Below are 21,040 nucleotides of genomic sequence, written 5' to 3'. Positions count from 1 at the left end.
TCCATCAGGACAATGGTGAAGTACTGCAATAACAAACGGTTAGATGTCAGCGTGCGCGTTTTCACTTGAGGAAAATAAATTTTCCTAGCTGTGGAAAACAATTGAAAACGCGGTGCTAACTTGCATACATTACATTTCAACCACTAGATAGGGCTAACCGCTCCTAGACCACTACACACTTTTACAAATATGTAAAAACAATAATAGGTAAGGTACACATTCAGAGCTTTTCAGCGGTCATGTTCCAAAAATTATCGTTTGGTACCTGACTGGAAAATCGTTCTTATAAATATAATATCAAATAACACTAAAAAATTAGTAAATAAGAAAAAGAATTAAAGAAAATAAGAACTGAGTATGGCTGATGAGCCCATAATGGTAAAATGTGTACTTTCAACAAGTAAGAAAATCGCTAATCTGGCTATTAGGAGAACATGAAACAAAGAGTATTGGAAATACAATTTAAGTTGCTCGATAAACAGCTAGCGACATCTGTGGTATGTCGCGCCTGGTTACAACGCTATAATGTCATAATGCCGTTTCAATTTCTCAATAGGAAAGTACCACATCAGCGCGGCTAGATGTCAGAGCAAGAGTATCCATTTTCATGCAAGAAAATGTGAAAAACTATTGCTTGACGACTGTCATTTCAACTACTTCTATACAGACCCTTCCCTTCCGTTTGTACAAAAGGCTGGGTCCCACACCACATGCCAATATTTTGAACATAGTAATCAGGAACCCATATCAAAAAAGGGTACCGTTCGTTGTTTGGATTGTACAGACATTGAATTTGATAGTTATAAATTCAATGGTACAGATTATATGATCGTTGAGTGAAGGATTATCATTGAATTTATAAATAGTTATAAATTCAATAATGGGATTATGCTATTTAATTACTCAATGCAGTCATAGGAAAAGTCCTGGTCTCATGCATGAAATAGTACCTAAGCCTAAGTGAAGGAAACACCGTTCATATCCAAAACAAGTATATCCGGGCAAAAGAAATCTCGTACGTTATGATTGTGCGATGATGCCAGCAAAAGTACTTCTTACCGATTTTTCCAGACCTTAAACGACCAGATTCCTTTTTGTGGAACAAAAGGCAAACATTCAATTTGTTTTTAAATTCAAATCGTTCTGAGATAGAAAAGTTAAAAACACAACTCAACTCTTAGCATGCTCCTAGAGTGCAATATAAAATGACACAAAAACGATAATAATTAATGTATTACATAGTGAATTGTACTAAAAAGTGCAGCTGTGATTTGTGAATATATTAATTTATTTATTTGATCTAAATTTTCCATAAAAGACATCCAAATAGTAGGGTTCTACTATAGGTATGCATAATAGACCAAACTCAAAATACTACAACTTCCAACAAGTACGAAAAACGCCAATATGCCTATTAGGAACACATGAAGTGAAAGAATGATTACCTTATAAAATAACACCTAGCGAGACCTGTGGTAGACGGAGCTTAACTACAGGACAAAACGTGCGGTTTTTCTTGATCAATAGTAAATTTATAAGCCAGTAGATGTCAGCACGAAACAAAAGGAAATTTTTCAAATACTGTTCATATTCATTAAATTCGTGCGTGAAAATTGTCACTATTTTCATAGTGAGGTATTCAATTATAAACTAAATATAAGTAAATAAAGTACGTAAGATAGGGCCACTTAAAGTAGTTTGGGCACCTTTGGCTGAAGTCAAGCGATGCACTGGACCTACCCTTAGATCAGACCTTCCTACCTATTGCTCAAGTAGGCAAAAAAAATTGTTTAAGAAGGAAACAATTGAAAATATGGTACGAGTGGTATTTTGTACCTCAGCACACTGCAAACGTCATAAATCATTTTTAAAAAGGTATATCCAGGGAGTAGCACCTAAGACCCCTCCGGAGTCCGACTCATAATTCCTTTACCATAAAAGATACTGCAAAATTAATTATACACATTTACCGTCCCTATATTTCTATAATATTTTGGATCACCAGGGGCGTGCTGTATTCCAGTGGCGTATCAAACTTGCGTTTTTTTAAAATGGAAAATCTCATATTTTATTATTGATTTGGAACGTACATGAAAAATTAATTTTTCTCCAACCACCTTAATAAGACGCTATTGTGTGACAGTGTTCGGTACGTAAAATTGGCGTTTTCCGGATCACCATGGCAACTGTACAAAAAGTGGGTACTTTTGGTCCTAGTACCAAAAAGAAATTGACCTTGAAAGTAGATCAATTAAAAAATTACAATCACGGAGATATGTCAAATTGACATCGTTTTACATTGCAGGTTGTCAGATATATACATACAAATCAAATATTTTTGCATATTCAATGCAAATAATGCTGTTACCTATACGTATGTACTTGTATTAAAATGATTTACGCTCGCGATTTTATTTAAACCATGTGTAACGTAATTTACATATTCGGTGAACGTAATTTTAATACGTAGACAACCCGCCGTCGCGCGCACCGCCATCTACTTCAGACCCATTGCACTATTATCTGTCATTTTGAATTCAAAATTTGAAAAAGTTTCTTAAGTTTACCATACCTTGAAGTGGTTGAGTTTAATGCGATGCTGCCAGGCTCAGATCAATGATCTAAGCTGCCAGGCTCCCACGAGCATCTCTACACCTTATCAATCAAGTTCAAAACCAATATTTGAGTAAATGTAATCATACGTGTACGCATTCGTGTACCTACGCTAGTCGCTAAGAAGTAAGAACCAATGAATAAAGAATATTCTTTATTCATTGGTAAGAACGAATAGGTTATAAGTTAACCTAAAAACTAGGGTGCCATGAGACGTGAGGAGAAGAAAGCAGAAGTTCTCAAACTAGTGGTGAAACTGTGAACTGAATGAAAAAAGGCGAAATTACAGTACAGATTGTCTTCAGTTTCAGTTTTTCAGTACTGTGGCCTTCCTAGCGCAATTGTATACAACAGTCATGCAGTAATAATGGTATTCTCTCCCTGAACCATTAAGTTTCTGTATTTTTATATTATGATTATTATCTCACGTTCATTTCCTGATGTATTTTCTGATTTGAGCCCAAATGAGGCTCTGTCAAGATTCGACAAATTCAAAACCTTGAAATGAGTGTCTTGACCGTTCTTCCTTTGCAACCTTCAAATGCAGTAGATGTAACATAATTCGTTCCACTCTTGTATGAACTTCAGGAGTTTCTTCAAATCCACAAATTTATTTTTAAATAGAAATCCATTTTTTTCATTTCTTAGCCCATCTTTGATAAAGAAACTAATGCACAAAAAGGCGAAACTACAATAAAGATTGTCTTCAGATTCAGTTTTTCATTATTGTGGTCTTCCTAGCGCAATTGTATAAAACCATCATCAAGTAACATGGTACTTCTCACCCTGAACCATTCAGTTTCTGTAGCTTGAAGTTTTGTTCAGTTGTTTAGCAGCAGGTCTATAATCTTAAAACAAGTGCCTTAACTTCTATTTTTTCTAAATTCCTTGTTCTTTCTTTTCCGAGTGAAAGCAGTAGTGATTGGATGTCCATGCATTAATTTAGGTACATACAATTTTACCAAATACTAAAGTACACAAAAATAGTATTCTACAATTTTACAACTTATACCAAAAAAACCATGACATATGGAATTTGGCATTATTATCTAGGTATAAATATTACTTTTTTACATATGTTAAATAATAGGTGTTTGTTGTTACAATAGAATCACATTACATGTATAAACAAAAAGGCTTTAAGGAACTAAGTATGTTACATATCCTTTTTATTTGCTAATTAGTCGTTTTGAAAGGCAATGGAATGAAAATTGTAGTTATTATTAATTAATACCTTTTTTGCCCACCTCAGCCAACTATAATCGCATATAAAGCACCTTTTCTTTACATTTTAAGCAATAATAAATATAATATTGGAAGTTTTAAGATTTATTTCACATACATACTGAAATAGACAATTATCTAGCACTGTCCATAGTATCTGCAGCCTTATTTAAATGTTTTGCAACATAACGCAATAGATCCGCCGTTGGAATCTTATCAAAAATACACAAAGCTAGCGTTTCGTATTCGTCCTCCATCGGTTTCGCTTTTGGTAAATGCTTCACCAAGTTTCCGCAAATTTTCAATATACTGTCCGACGAGGCAGTAGCAATAACGCAATCTGTCAGATCGTTTTCGTTAAGCAATGGCAATATCACATTTCTGGAAATATCCGTGCAAATTTCTTTACTTTCGACGCTGATCAAGATTCTCTCTATAAACGTCGTTAATTCTTTTTCTTTCATTTTTTTTCGCGTTATCGTACTGTTACCAAACTGCACCACGTTTATATGCGGAAAACTCGGTATTAAATCGTCGATGGAGGGCGTAAACTTACAAAATACATACTTAAAAAAACTCTCTACAGGAACGTTTGATCTAATACACATTTTGTGCATATCATTAATTATACTTTCTAAACCTAAATGTGGAATTGTCAAATCATACATTTGCAGGGAGTGTTCAATGCACGTGCTTAATACTGTCTTTGGTGATATGTTGGGAACCTTATTTAACACTGAGAAAAATTTCTGCAAACCCCCCTCTTTCACAATCTTGTCTAGCACTTCCGACCAATCTGCTTCTTTTATAAAAGCTGTCAACTTAAATGTGTCATTCTCTTGTAAAATTTCAATTAATCTGCATGGTTCAACCAGGCCCATTACAGCTCGACATAAATCTCTATCAACCTGAAACAAATTATTGTAGTTTAACGTGGCAATAAAAAATAATTTAAAATGCACCTCTTTCACTGCTCCCTGCTTTATGAGATTAATAGCTTTCATAACGACTTCTCCGGGATGCTGACTCGTAACAATGTCTTGAGAAGGTTTTACAATAGTATCATCCGATTTATGAGGAATTACTGTAATGCTTTCCTGTTTGGGACTAGGGGGAGGTTTAAATAACGCATTGTGATCCGAAAGTGGTGCCTGAAATTGTTGACTTGGCCCATTTCTTTCGATAACTGGTATAAGTGGTACTCGTCTTTTTTGTTTTGGCGGTGTAAAGATTTTGTTATTATTTTCGTGCCATTCTGTACAAACTTTTTTAGTTGCTTTTTCGGAAACTGTCATTTGATAGTTGGATAGAGTAGTTCGTAAATTGGTAATTTTCGGAGGCTTAATTGGTAAACGATTTACTTCTAATTCAGTCAGTTTGGCTAAATCTCCTATGGTAAAGACATTTTTTCTACGCAGTTCTTCTAGAAGTGCTGTGACAAATAGGGGATCACTCAAAGAAGCTGAAACCTCCTCAACGCTTGCCCCACATTCAACAAGCTGAGGAAATACGGCGTTATCTCTGTCTAACAAGGCGACATCTGCAATCTGGATTGATCCTTGTGTTTCGGTATCTGGTAAATTTTCCGTTTGGACATCGACATCAACAAGTTCACATACGTTATTGTCGTGGCTCACAATAATTTCATTAACCATTGTGTCAATATCCGTGTGTGTGGATTCATTTTCCCCAATTTCGACACTGTCCACGCAACTGTTTGCCGTTTTAACCTTATTAATTATAATAATCTCTCGGCCATGCTCATTTATGTCGGGGATGTAAAATTTCTTACTTGTCACCTCAGGGTCTGAGTAATTCACACGTTTCTGTTGAATAAAAAACAACAATTAAACACTTTACGTGTCCGCAACATGCAGGGGGAGCCATTAGTACCACTGTGATACACAAATGGATCACTAAGATGCGCAAAAATTCAGCAAAAGCCAAAAGGTGATCCAGCAACAGTGCTAACAAGAGATTATTATTATTATTATTCCCTTCCAGTCGATCTTTATAGTCTAGTATAATGAAAGGTATGACAATGTGTGGCGCAGTTCAGTTGAAGCTGGACTGTGGTACTAAGGGTCCCTGGTTCGAATCCGGGTTCGGCATGGATATTTGTAAATGTATAGTGGGTTGGGTTGGTAGAGCAGCCTTGGCTGAAACCCCGCCCACTCAAAAATAAAGGCAAATAAATAAATCATAACAAAACTCTTTGGTGTAGGATAACCTCTAGCCAATGCTACAAAACAAAATGAAGGAGGTTACCATAAAAATAATCCTGCGATTAGAAGGTTATTTAAAGGTCGCTCTCTTTCTCTTACATTTAATGATGAAGTTAAAGGGGAAAGAATACGAATGCATTTAACTTTTACTAAATTTATTGGACGGAAATGCGTATATATTTACTCGTTGCCCCGGAAATGCCTCCCATATACAGCCTTGAACATAAAAACAGTACACCAAAAATTGCACTAGAACAACAGTCGTTTGTATTCAAAGTACTGGTGATAAAATATTCAAAGATAAGTAGTACAATTTAAGATGCACAAGGAAAGCTTCCCCTTCAGATGGATAATTACTGTTCTTTGTCCTAGAATTTTAAGTATGATATATAAAGTAGTTTGAATGAATCAATCAGTCGGTCTTTTCACAGGATTAGGAATGTGTAATGGGTGGTCAGTTTAGAATTTCAGAAGTTTGAATTTTTGTTCAACTTTTAATTTACAGATATACCGCTTCATAGCGAACGCGAACAAAAGTATGTCTCAAATAAGAGCGATAACGCGTGCATTTCCATAAGAACGTAAGCTGTTTTTAAGATCAACGCGAGAGAGACCAGATTGTAAGGGGGCTTTCGGCAGACGAGGAGTGACTTTCAACGAATTAGCACGTCGATTACGTCGTTGGGAAACATTTAAACGAAGTCGCAAAGTACTAGTTACCAACGAGTTTAACTTACGAGTGATAAAATTTACGCGAAGAGGCATTTTAGAGTTGGAGATGCGCCTTTCAAATAAAAACAGTCTCAGTTATCCGGGGTAAAATTTTACGTGACCAGCTGATGCCTCTTGGACAATAGAAAGCGGCAACAAAAACAGCACTATCACACCAGGTTTTGACGAGCTAGACTAGAAACCAATTTCGAAAGAAAATTCAAAGGGCTGTAACTTTTGAACTAGTAGCCCAATCTTAGAACTGTTTGAAATTATGGATTCTACAGGCCACATTCTATAAGAAAATTTTTTTTCCGGGTCGATCAGAATTTTTTTTCGGGGCTCAAAAATCGACTAGAACAAAATTTCTCGGGAAAACACTTTTTCTTATTAATTTGGGTGCGTAGAATCCAAATCAATTCGTACTTTTTCGATCAGACTTCTCAATCAAAAGTTATAGACTAGAAACCAATTTGGAAAAAAATTCAAAGGGCTGTAACTTTTGAACTAGTAGCCCAATCTTGGAACTGTTGAAATTATGGATTCTACAGGCCACATTCTATAAGAAAATTTTTTTTCCGGGTCGATCTGAGACAATTTTTTTTTCGGGGCTCAAAAAAGGCAGTGTATAACCTTCCTTTTTTACCAAAAATCGACTACACCAAAATTTCTCGGGGAAACACTTTTTCTTATTAATTTGGGTGCGTAGAATCCAAATCAATTCGTACTTTTTCGATCAGACTTCTCAATCAAAAGTTATAGACTAGAAACCAAATTCGAAAAAAAATTCAAAGGGCTGTAACTTTTGAACTAGTAGCCCAATCTTGGAACTGTTTGAAATTATGGATTCTACAGGCCATATTCTATAAGAAAATTTTTTTCCGGGTCGATCTGAGACAATTTTTTTTTCGGGGCTCAAAAAAAGGCAGTGTATAACCTTCCTTTTTTACCAAAAATGGACTACACCAAAATTTCTCGGGAAAACACTTTTTCTTATTAATTTGGGTGCGTAGAATCCAAATCAATTCGTACTTTTTCGATCAGACTTCTCAATCAAAAGTTTTTTTAATTCAGATTATCTGATAACACGCAACTACTTACATTTTACGCCCTTTAGCGGTCGATTTGAACTTGCCATAACCGTAACAGGGATGGGGCGCAATGGTGAAGTGTAAGATTTTAATGCTGCACTGTTAGGGGATGTGGTAGCACAACCTTGTTAAATGAGCGACTGTGAACATGTTGTATTATATTTACCTTTCGTGGAGGGGATGATCCTTCCTCATCAATGACAGAAGCTTTCCTCTTCAAAATGGTACAACTGGGAGACGCGCCGGGAGGTGGAATTTCTCTGGCAAAATGCAAAAGGTTGTCCATCACTTCCTTTTCGTATTCCACATTCGGGATAGGTACGCCATCGATTTGTCGATGAAACTGCAACTCCTTCTGACACTTTTGCATTGTTTTCATCATCCTTCGAGTTTCCGCCGACACGAAAGCCCGCCTCCTCGCGTGTTTGGCGGGCGACTTTGCTAGTTTACTAGTGGCGGGAGACGAATTTCCGGAGGCTAACTGGAGCAATCGTTCCGCGCGCGTGCTGCTACTGGATTTTTCAACAAACGCAATCTTCGGATCTTCGGGTTTCGGTGGGATTTCCACCTCTTGTCGGACAATTCCGTTTTCGGCGGTAGGTTCGGATTTTATTTCTGATTCGAGGATTTCCCCCGGTGCTTTTTCGACTGCGATCGGTGATAAATCTTCAGTCACTTCGATTAACTCGGCATTTCTCGTTGGTGTTTCAAGATGCACCGGAGATGATTCTATGTTTACCAATTTGCTCGGCGTTTCTACACCCGCTTCGATTTCCATTTCTTCCAAATCGAAATCATCGTTGTTTACTGTCAAATCAATTACAGCAGATATTTTTTCATCGGGAAGTTTATGCAATTCTTCAATGGCTTTAGTTTCGTCATCTTGATGCTGTAATGGTTCAACTGATAACTCCTGGGAAGACTCAATCACGTCCTCACTATTTTGAGCAGTATCCACAGTTTTAGACGTTGGTTCTGTGATGCTCTCCAATAATTTTCGTGCATTAACATACTGTTTAGGAGCTGAAGTCGGAGTACTGCACTGCTCAGTTGTTTCAAGTTGAACCTTTTTTGGTTTGGCTTTCTTTGGCGTTTTAGATCCACTGTCTGAGTGAGGATTTTCCGAATGACGTCGAGTGGACCGTTTACTTGTGACATCTACTTTGGTGAATAATTCGCCACCGACCACATCCACCTTCAGAGTTTTAAGCAATCTTTCAACAGGGCCCAACTTTTTAAGGCTGATCTGTACAGTAGTGCCTGTATCATTTTCACTCGCCACCACAGGCTCCATTTGTACCTGGGTTTCATTTTCTACATGATTTGGCGGTGGATCTCCCTCTTTCTCATCGTCTTTGGTACCACTTTGGCCAACATTCTGATTTTCGGACTGAAACAAATCCGAAGACTGGCCATCTAAAACTGGATTCGGCTTCTGAACATCGACCAAAGCACAAACCGAGTTTGATTGGCTCTGCGATAAATCCTGGTACAACGCCGGTATATCAGACCTATCCTTCTTCAACATCTCCAGCTGATGGTCGTTTAACTTGCTACGATCAAATTTGTAATCGGAATCAATGGGTACATAAGTAGCGTCGTCGTCAAAGATACTAGACGGTTTGGGTATTTCGGGCTTTTTAATTCTTTTTGATTTAATAGGATTGTTATTGAGTTGACTGCCTCTAATAGTCCCACTGGGAGATACCACAGGCTGACCAAACAAACGCAAAATCGTTGCATCCTCAGAGGTTGGCGTTTCTCTTTTTGACATCGCCACCATCTTCGTACTGCGCGATAAAATATTCGGTTTCAGAAATTTCTTTTCCAAACTGTGGATCTTTTTCAATATGCGATCTGCTTTAAATGAAAACTTTTTATCGTCGCCGCCTACTAAGTCCGAAAGTGTGCGAATTAGTGATTGGGGTATCGATTGCTTCAGCGATTCTGGAATGGATTCCAGAAGCTTCTCAAAGGGTACCAAAAGGTCATATTTCTATAAAATTATAATCAGCTTACGAACGGGTGTATTTTCAATACCTACTTTAGAATTGGGAAGTATCAAAGTGAAACATTCCAATACTGTTACAAACTTGACAGAATCGTGTTTTTCAATAGACCTCTTGTAAATGGTTAGTAGAACTGGTACCAATTGTTCTAATTCACAGGAAGTTAATTTGGAGTTGTTCAACATAGTAAATGTTAATTTCAATAGAGCATCATCTGCAAATTGATACCAATTAGCAATTGATCAAATACTATCAGGTATCAGGAAACAAGAAGGAAGATTTTGTGTGAAGTACCGGAGACATACCTATCTTATCACTTTTTCCTAAGTCCTTAAACGAATTATACAGCAAAGATATAGTCCCGTATGTTTTCGGTCCAATTATAGACTCCAATTGATTAATAACCATTATCGCTTCCATCTCACTGTTATTAGCCAACTGTCGAAATAAAGTTGTCCACTTACATATAATTTCCTGAAACAAATAAATTGTTCGAAAGTGCTTCAACTAAGGGTATGAAATCAGTACTACACTGGAGTGTCGATTATAACTACAGGAGGTAGCCACGAAAATTCAGAAATGGACATCGTCGGCGGCAAAGTAAAAAAAAACGGCTACGCCTAATAACAGTCGATTGTAACATTCTCAACATTATCAAAGCCCCAAAAGACTACAAAAAAGCCTAAACTAAAAAAAATTAGCCTTGAGTTCACGTTAACAGTGCTCCAAGCTAAGCCTATTTAATCAATTTAATTTCAGATGTAAATAAATGTTTATGCTGCATTAAGAAACGAATCAATAGAATTAAAAAGCAAAGCAGATTAGTAATCACAATTAAATTGTCTTTCAAATAATGTGCCATTTGCCATAGGATTCCATTTAAAATTTTAGGGGTTAAGCTCCCTACATAGAGGGGTGAAGACTTGGGTTCGTGATTGTATTCCAAAAGTTGTCCCCCTTGAAAAAAAATTGATGTGTTCAAGGATTTTTCGAAATTTCTAAATTTAATACCCTAAAAGCCCTCTGTATACTTCTCGTTGGGCCACTCTGTATTTGGGCGTATTTGAAAAGACAGTCTGTCGTGTTTAATTGTAAAGTTGTGTAGAAGAACGAAAGCTAGAGTATTTCAAGAATTTTCTTTACGTCGTAATAAAAATGAACGTTAAGTCGAGGTAAGAGGAAACGTGCAAGAGTGCTATGGATATCGAGCGTTTGTCACTAAAGAGAAGCCTTTCTTTAAGGTCCTCAAGTTATCAGTTAAAAGGACTTTTTCCACCACCAAAGCGCTCATACTATAATTGTAATTAGAACGAAGTCAGCGCCATCTAGATTCATGTGCAAGTTAAGTCAAAGAAGTGAAGTTTAGAAGCATCATCAGCTTGGTTGTTGTGTTATGTGTTAGCGCATCTGTTTGTTGAAAAGCGCAATTATGTCAGGATGATAAGATTATTTAACTTAAGGTAATTAAAACTTATTTTTATTTTTAATCCATCGTTTATTGCGTGGTGTGCTTTATCTGGCCCTGGGTGCCATTTTTTTTCGGTTTATTTGATTGATGTTTTGGGTTTAGTCATAGAGTAAATAATATAAAGAGGTGTCATGGGATAGGATATTGTTGCAGTAGAAAATCTTGTAAGGAAGTGTTGCTATCTTGTGACTGTTCTTCAAAGCTGTTGTATCGCTGTATTACCAAACAGCAGCATGTAACCTGTATTACCTATTTAAATATACTGACAACAAAGTTGAGATTTGAATTACTTCATTACTTTGCACCAGACACAGACCATGATACTGTCAGCATTATATTTAATCACCGGAATGTGATATTATGCTTCCGATGCAAGGAGTCTTTTAATTCTTTCAGGCCATAGACCTATTTATCTTATCATTTTAACGCCTTACCCAATTACCCAATTACAAACTTTATTTGAATTTAGCTAGCAATGAAAATTAAATAGGTACAGTGAGAAAATATAACTGATTATGCGTATAATTTCTAACGTTTTTGTTGGATTAGCGGTACACGTAGACCGTTTTAACACTGCTTTAGCAATTTTGTTTGGAATTTACGCAAACAGGGTCCTTTTGCGCAATTCACTAATGTGGGAGTGCTGTAAGTATAGTGTATTTGTGAGAGAAAAGATCAATTCCATCCATACTACCATTGTACACCATTGTATATAAAGATGTATATTATATACGATGATATTTTTTTTTGGGGCAAAAAAAAGGCAGTGTATAACATTCCTTTTTTCCAAAAATCGACTGCACCAAAATTTCTCGGGAACACACTTTTTCTTATTAATTTTGGTGCGTAGAATCCAAAACAATTCGTACTTTTTCGATCAGACTTCTCAATCAAAAGTTATAGACTAGAAAAGAAACCAATTTCGAAAGAAAATTCAAAGGGCTGTAACTTTTGAACTAGCAGCCCAATCTTGGAACTGTTTGAAATTATGGATTCTACAGGTCACATTCTATAGGAAAAAATTTTTTCCGGGTCGATCTGAGACAATTTTTTTTGAGGGCCTCCAAAAAAGGCAGTGTTATAAAACCTTCCTTTTTTTGCCAAAAATTGACTGCACCAAAATTTCTCGAGTATTAATTTTGGAGCGTAGAATCCAAAACAATTCGGATTTTTTCGATCAGACTTCTCAATCAAAAGTTATAGACTAGAAACCAATTTCGAAAAAAAATTCAAAGGGCTGTAACTTTTGAACTAGTATCCCAATCTTGGAACTGTTTGAAATTATGGATTCTACAGGCCACGTTCTATAAGAAAAATTTTGTTCCAGGTCGATCTGAGACAATTTTTTTTTCGGGGCAAAAAAAGGCAGTGTACAACCTTCCTTTTTTCCAAAAATCGACTGCACCAAAATTTCTCGGGAAAACACTTTTTCTTATTAATTTTGAGGTATAGAATCCAAAACAATTCGTAGTTTTTCGATCAGACTTCTCAATCAAAAGTTATAGACTAGAAACCAATTTCGAAAGAAAATTCAAAGGGCTGTAACTTTTGAACTAGTAGCCCAATCTTGGAACTGTTGAAATTATGGATTCTACAGGCCACATTCTATAAGAAAATTTTTTTTCCGGGTCGATCTGAGACAATTTTTTTTGAGGGCCTCAAAAAAAGGCAGTGTACAACCTTCCTTTTTTACCAAAAATCGACTGTACCAGACTGGAGCTACCAAGATAACTCAGTCTGCTCTACCACTCAACCCTTCAACAATCTATATTAATTACAGTGACAAGAACAGTTGTTATTAAAGACCCGGTAATGAGAGAGAGAGAGATAACTATATCTAAGAGTGAAACGCAAAAGCGCAGACTGCTATCTATAGCTAAAGTACAAAAATTTATAAAAAAGCAAAGAAAGAATGGTGTTATGTGAGTAGCAAAATGCTGCTGATAAATAAAAGTATACATTTCATGGTTGCGTGTCGCCCACTCCTTTCTCCACTTATTAACGCACAGCGAGCTGACATAACAACAGTAACAAGCAGTGTTAGTAATAATTTAGTAGGTACACTATTCTTGAATTCAGAGGGAGCGTCTGCATTTGCTTTTCGCCATCTATGTTCAGGGATAGTCTCTCACTGTCACAAATTTATACAGCATGGAACCTCTTTATATTATTTACTCTATGGTTTAGTCAAGCCCAAATTACAACCTAGATAAGAGTGTTAAATTTATATTTATTTAAATGTTCCTGTTGTATTAATGTAAATGTTATTATCGGAGTTGCTTCGTCACTGTTTTCCAAATTAAACATAACAGCAAATATTTAAAAAAATTGAAAAGATACTCAAAAACATGAAGAACACATGTGAACGAAACCTACCCAGACAAAAGGTCTAAATGAAACCTGTTCCCCTGAGATAATGATGACTACGGAAGACAAAACTTCACAATTTTTCTCAGAGTCTGGGAAGGTTGGCCTAACCACAAGGTGCGCCAAACTAAACCTTTCCTATCATCTAGTAGGGCTGGGCGACTACGGGTTTGAATAATCGATAATCGATTATGAAAAATAATCGATTACACTGATTAATCGATTAATCAAATAATCGATTAATCAAATAATCGATTAATCAAATAATCGATTAATCACCTAATCGTTTAATCAAAAGTCGATTGTCACATACAAGGAGTGATAAATATCTGTTTGTATGCATTAATACGTTAATTATTTAATAATAAAAATAAAAAATAATTCCATTACTCTTTTCATCAAATCGTTCATTACTAGGCAGATCGATTAATCAACAACAAAGTGTCCCTGGTTCGAAACCGGGTTCGGGCATGGATATTTGCAAATGCATAGTGGGTTGGTTGGTAGAACAGCCTTGGCTGAAACCCTGCCCATGAAGGTCAAAAATAAAAATAAATAAATAAAAATAAATGATTAGGCAGCTTACTCTCCGATGAGGTGTGCTTTAGTTTTGATGATACAATCTTAATTCATTTTAGCTGCTTAAAGTAACGTTTTAACATCCGCTATAAAATAAAATAATACTTGTGAGCTGTGAGTGCTCCTTTTTGGGTAAACTGATGATCCAGCTAATAATAATCAATTAAAATTTACTTAATAATTGATTAATCGAACAATCGATTAATCAAATAACCGATTAATCAAATAATCGATTAATCAACTAATCGATTAATCAAATAATCGATTAATTTAATAGAATAATCAAACCCGATTATCGATTATCGTTTGATTATAATCGATTAATCGATTTTTTTGCCCAACGCTATCATCTAGAACTCAGCATGTATTTGCAGGCTATATGACTTTGTCTAGAGAAATAGGGGCCGGCTATGCTCAAAAGGGTCTCCGGTTCGGAGATGGGAGCTTTGATAGATAGTAGGTGAGGTTGGAAAAGCAACCTCGCGCCTCAGCTGAAACCCTGTCAACTCAACAACACTGGCAAAGTATAAAATAAATACTGAAATAATTCAGCTCACAAAGAACAATGTAACGATTTAATTACCAGTATACTTACATTATAAATGTTAGGTTGATGACTATAATAACGAATCTCTTGAAGATCTGCAATAGGCCACATCATAAACTCTACAATTTTATTTTGTAGCATCTTGCTATTTTTCTCCCCACCGTTATGGCACAAAGAAAGTACGTTGTCTACGCATTCCAACCATAATATTAAAGAATTGAGAAACACACTGGTAGCTTCGCCTTTCGTTAGTATTTTGTACATTTCCATAAACCACACATCTTGCGGCTTACCATCTTTACTATAATTACACAGATCAGTGATAAGCGGTCGATCACTGTAAACAGTAGACATTAATAATAAATTACGGCAACACTTTCGCACTTACAGTAAAAATAGTTCTTCACTGTACTTCAAGAGCAACTTGAATAGTGGCAAGAAGATTAAATCGTTAAAAAAGTTAACATCAAAAAATTTTCCCTCGGCTAGCACTTCCAAGATTGGTTTTACGGCGTAAAGTAAATACTTGTTGGTCGCATGGATAAGCTAATGAAAAAATTGTGAAACGAAAAATCACTAGGGAAAGTACCTTAATGTGGAATATCAAATCTGCAACTATAATCTGTATCGTTTGCTTTTGTTGTGCTGCCTCGCAACCCCGAAGTAAATTAAAGAAAGAGCCCCACATACATTTTTGGACCTGAAAATTTAGTTTTACATAGGAAACTGTGGATGTTCTAAAAATTACCTGAAATAGGTCAGAAGTAGGCATCCATTGTGAGTTCACGGGAGAGCACTGGCGCAGAGCAGATAATATCAAACTTTCAAATTCCTTAAAGTTTTCAGCTTTAACCAATGGCTCGTTTAGCTTAAGAATCTTCTCATAATTATAGCATCCGCTTTCCTCAGTGTGACCATAGTGACCTAATTGGAACAGTGAGACAGATTTGAGACCAGCATTTCGTTGGGACTCACCAATAACTTCTAAAAGCACAAGCGTTGCGTCTTCATGAAATTTTGGCTCTTGCTGTGATTTTTCGCTGCACGACTTTTTGTCCTCAGAGTAACAAGCAGAAAAGAACGTTTTTAAATACGGAAGCGCACCTTGTTGTAATGTGCCAAGTAGATGCGCCCAAATTTCGAGGCGTTTATGCGATATTCGAGGATTTGAAGTGGACACATTTGACTTCAAAGGGGTAATTAGCAAGTTCATCTGCTTGGGAGCGCGTAGACGATCCATGTCCAGGCTGTAGTTGTCGATTAATTCCTAAAAGAATTTGTTTAATACCAATGGACCAGCCAACAATTACATTAAAACTAACAGCTAGGTCTGATTTTCGGGCATTTTCAGAAAGGGAAAAGCTGCTATTGTGAACACTGTCCGCCTGTCTGTTACTTACTCAATACAGTCTGTACTTTTTATACGGGGCTATATAAAACTTGATGATGATTTCTCAGAAAAGAACATATTGCAAATTTCTTAACGGTAAATTATTTTTATTTAATTGTATCTGTTCAAATAACACCAGAAAAAAATAAAAACGGAATCGGCAGATATCGGTTTTTCTGGTATATCTTCGGAAGTAATCGGAATTTTCTGGTTTTCTGTTTAATTACGCAATCTTTCTCTAATCGTTGTATCTTCTATGGTTTCGGAGATCCCCAAGGTAGACATCTTTATCTTGGACACAGTGTATAATATTATAAAGACTACAGAAAATGTATTAGAAGCAAGATTCAACATTTGTAAATTTTGCTTACATTTTGTTTATTGAAAAAAAAAATATTAAAAAGTAAAGGTGGTGTAGGTTATTTTCAGGGTAAAAATTATATATTAATTAAGAATAAATAATGATGCTCATTTATTTTTTTATCGCAACTGCCATTTGGTAAACCAATTTGATAATATACCTACTATAAATGCAAATAGAAGCAAATGTCTACATTTCATATATTTTTGTAAAGATGTATTCCATTTTTGTAAAATATACAGGGTGTTCTATTAAAAATTATCCAAATTTGCACTTGTAGATTCCTACAAAACTACCATCTATACTGATGCATGCTGTAATGCGGAAAAACTGGAGGGCGTTGGTAAGGTTCCAATAGAAAACAACATATCAACTTTTTGGAACTGTTAAATGTTTCTGGCATATGCTCAGAAGTAATGGGAAGTAATAACTGTATAACTAACAGAGCTGGGCAGTATTCGATTTTGTAAATACTTTTTAGTATTCAACTCCTTTAAAGTATTCAAATTTGAACTAGTAGTCCAATCTTGGAACTGTTTGAAATTATGGATTCTACAGGCCACATTCTATAAGAACATTTTTTTTCCGGGTCGATCTGAGACAATTTTTTCTTCGGGCTTCAAAAAAAGGCAGTGTATAACCTTCCTTTTTTACCAAAAATCGACTGCACCAAAATTTCTCGGGAAAACAGTTTTTCTTATTAATTTTGGTGCGTAGAATCCAAAACAATTCGTACTTTTCGATCAGACCTCTCAATAAAAAGTTATAGACAATAAAGAAATTCACACTGTGCACATTTTAAGCATTTGAAAGTATTGTGAGTTAACATATGCCTAGGTAAGTATAGCTAAGTAACTTTACTTATACTGGTACCAGCATGTCAGAAGGATACAGCGGGCTATGCGCCGATGACTAATTTAGAACCTGTAAGAGGAGCCAACTGGGTCCGTGGCGATAAGTGCAATCATTGTTTAAATACTTTATTTAAATAATGGTGCAATTAATAGAATATGAATAGTAAAGATGCGTCTGGTAAAGTTCCTTGTATAATCACACTGTGCACATTTTCAATCCTTTGAAGAGATGCCGGTTGACTAAAGCGAATTTCAACTTATTATATTTTTTTGCAATCAAAAAGAAAATGTGTATTCAATTTTTCAAAAATATACACGGCGTTTCATTAAAAATTTACCAAATTACTAACTTTGCGATTTTTATTTGTTTTTTTAACTTTATCTGTGGATTTATTAAATATTGTTATTACATACTTGTTGTTAATAGTAAATAGCATGCTTACTTTGTTAGCCGTCAGTCGTGTTTCATTGCCAATAAATGTAAAGACTTTGTGAAAACAAATACCTATTGTTTCCATTATATACTAAGATACAGAGACTTAATAAACTTCACACAGTAAAATAATTTATTTATGTATAGATTAATGCTAGGAAGCTTCCCGAATATTAGAGGAATCTCTATGGACATCCATTCTAAATGTATACAAAGTCGATGGAATATCCTATTGAATATCTTTGCATATTATAGGAATTTTATTATCATGGTATATCCACTTGTCATGACGCATGTCTGATACATATACATGAAAATACACGAGAATATACATAACACATCTAAAACACATAGGTATGTGAAATCTGCCAAACGTATATCCCTGGCACATACAGTGGACATTTTTGACATACTTTTCCACATTATTGTTATGGATATACAAAATTCCACAGACAATGTGCATGTGATATTCATGTATACCTATAGTTCTGCTATGCAGAATGTGGATGAAAACGTTGACACAGAATTGGCCATACAATTTTAGAAAAAAAATGAGTAAGTACTTCTAGAGCTTGTGTAAGTACCTACTATTGGACTTACCTTGGGACTTTTTCAAAGAAAGTATTTGATGTGAATTAACAAAGCATGCCAAAAGTTAGCACAGACCTTTAACTAACTGAGCTAATGCCACAGTATAAATAATACGACTTTCTACCATGGTTAAACCTACCTTCCAGCACTCATAGGCATAATATCGATCATCTAAATTATGACTGCGAAATGCACCCTCAACAATTTTAAGTATATTATTCATCAGATCCACACAGGAATGTATCACTTTTCCAAAACACTTCAAAAGAAACTTAACAAGTTTGGACCAACTGGGATCGTTTTGGTTTCTTATAACGCCTATCCTTTTAATGTAACTGAAAAATAATCACGTAGGCAAGCTAAAAATCACCTATCGATTGTGACGTACCAATTTTTCACTTTGTTCTTAAACTCTTCCAGCTGACAACTAGTGAGCAACTGAATAGAAAAACGAGGCAATAGTTCCATTGCGAAATCTATTAACTTAGAGCGTAGTTGCACGTTCTCAGTCTCAAACATGGTAGACATGAGAGTATCGTAGAAAAACTGCAAACAATTGTTGGCTGGTACATCAGTCATTACACATAGCAGAAGATCGAACATCTACAAACAGTCAAAACTGAATATCAAAGGACAATTAGTGTGTTACTCACCTTACTACCGACTTCCATGTCGTTTACGCTGCTATCTAATTGTGTCAAGTCGTAGCAATTCGTGACTACTAACCTATGAAGACACGTCTGAATGCAACTTAACGCGCACTCTTTTACTGTGCCGGAATATTTGTGATTGGACTCAAAAGCTACTGCCAGGTACGAATGTGGGACAACTTTGCCGACATAGTTCTCAGAATTACAATTAAAGAGCAGCTCCAATAGGGTAAAGACGCTTACTAGCAGCTCAGAATTGGAGGTATCCAGCTCGGAATTACACAAAGTAAAGACTTGCCGTGTCAGTATTTTATCATCGACACTCCCTTGCAGTTTGCAAGAATATAAACACTCCCTTATAACGTTAAACTTCTTCAATTTTTCCGAGTCTCCCAACGATGGTTCCTGCAGGCTAGACACCGCCAAACGGATTTTGTTTACGTTATCCTTATCCATTGTACCATCCAATTATGCAGAACTACCCACTTTTCACTAATTACACTCTTCTTTTTCTCGTTTCAAAGGCTTTTCAGGAAATGCTCTTTGAACGATCGTCTAAGTTCCCAACAAAAACAACTTAACCAAAATAAAAATAGCGGGAACTTCAACTTCATCTTGCCAACCCCCGCAAAAATTCCCTAAAACATACACAATAAAACGCGCGAAAAGTTTCCGCTCCATTCAAACGTTTTCCCCTATGTATCTTTTTTGTTTATTTATATTTAAATTATTATCGTTAATATGTAATTAATTTTCCTTGTAAGTTGTCTTTCTGTTTTATTTTTACTATCTATACATCACATGTAACAGCCACATAATTTTGACATAGAAGGCCTAAAGATATAAAAAAGGTACCTACCTACACTTTAACACCTCATTGCGTGCAATAAAAAAGAATCCCTTGTTACAAGACCGTTTGTGGTGGTCTTTAACAGTTGGTGATAATAATTGGCTTTAAACTTTGACGCATATGGTCTTTTTAAAGACATGAAAAATAGGACCTAGGCTATTTAGTCGCCTTAGACTTTAGAGAAATGCCTGATTGGAGGCAACACTTTTCAAGGAGGTTCTCTCTGTATTTTACGTGAGAACGAATAAGGGATGGGGTAACTACTCGTTTTTCCGGGCTAAGACAATGAGAGCATTCAAAGTTGGGGTGTAGGGATTTATTTATTGCTACCCATGGGCGGATCAACGGAGGTGCAAATGGACCTTCCAAGGGTCTGGATTGTAATGCTCATAGAATAACAATTGTCATGCGCTTGATTTCAAGAATACCCAATTTACTGCATCTCCTGCGGTTGAGAGGGAATGTATATCTACTAATCCACCACCATACATAAAGGCGGCTCTGCAGTGAATGTTGAACTATCCGCAAAACAGCGAATCATTTCTTTAAGATTTTGATTTTATAACCGCATTTAAAAAAAGGGCCGACGTCAAATATATTGTAGGTATTAACCAACAGAAGGATTGTGCGTAAACCAAATTTTGAAGTTTACCATAATTTTGGAAATAACTAGTACAATTGATAAAGCTTGTCTTTAAGATAACGACGCCTCTATAAAACATACAGACATGGGTTTTGGCGATTTAGAACCAGCTAACAAAATTGTATGATTGTACATAGATATATCTTTTTCATCCCTTAAATTAAGAACAAAAATTGGGGAAAATGTTTTGATGACATCATGAAGTATTTCACCAATTGAAAGCACAGTTAGGCAACTTAAATTACACCATACGCCCGCCGGCGAAATTGAAATTGTCATTACCTGAAAATTACGAATTAATCCTATTCATTTTTCTAACAATAGATTTAGAGATTAGGCTATTCATTGTTATCTGCAATGGAATTCACCTCCTTGGGCTTTGTTCGGCGTCATTAACACCTTCCTATAATTAGAAAATAGTATTCCTTTACTGG

At 35.8% G+C, this 21,040-nt stretch overlaps 1 protein-coding gene across 1 annotated transcript; it reads right to left on the bottom strand.

Annotated features, from left to right (window-relative positions):
- Positions 1-3,933: 3,933 nt before the first annotated feature.
- On the bottom strand, positions 3,934-19,684 carry LOC116176829. The gene is made up of 13 exons (XM_031495620.1): positions 19,117-19,684; positions 18,852-19,066; positions 18,603-18,798; positions 15,810-16,101; positions 15,583-15,758; positions 15,424-15,534; positions 15,223-15,380; positions 14,883-15,171; positions 10,179-10,347; positions 9,909-10,087; positions 8,031-9,860; positions 4,800-5,663; positions 3,934-4,745 (listed from the first exon to the last, which is right to left on the bottom strand). The coding sequence occupies exons 1-13, from the start codon at positions 19,567-19,569 to the stop codon at positions 3,972-3,974; spliced, it is 5,706 nt and encodes a 1,901-aa protein (XP_031351480.1). The 5' UTR covers positions 19,570-19,684; the 3' UTR covers positions 3,934-3,971.
- Between the last annotated feature and the right edge of the window lie 1,356 nt (positions 19,685-21,040).

This window comes from Photinus pyralis, unplaced genomic scaffold (assembly GCF_008802855.1).
Source record: "Photinus pyralis isolate 1611_PpyrPB1 unplaced genomic scaffold, Ppyr1.3 Ppyr1.4_LG7, whole genome shotgun sequence".
Lineage (NCBI taxonomy): Eukaryota > Metazoa > Arthropoda > Insecta > Coleoptera > Lampyridae > Photinus > Photinus pyralis.
This window is presented reverse-complemented; position numbering and strand designations above follow the sequence as displayed.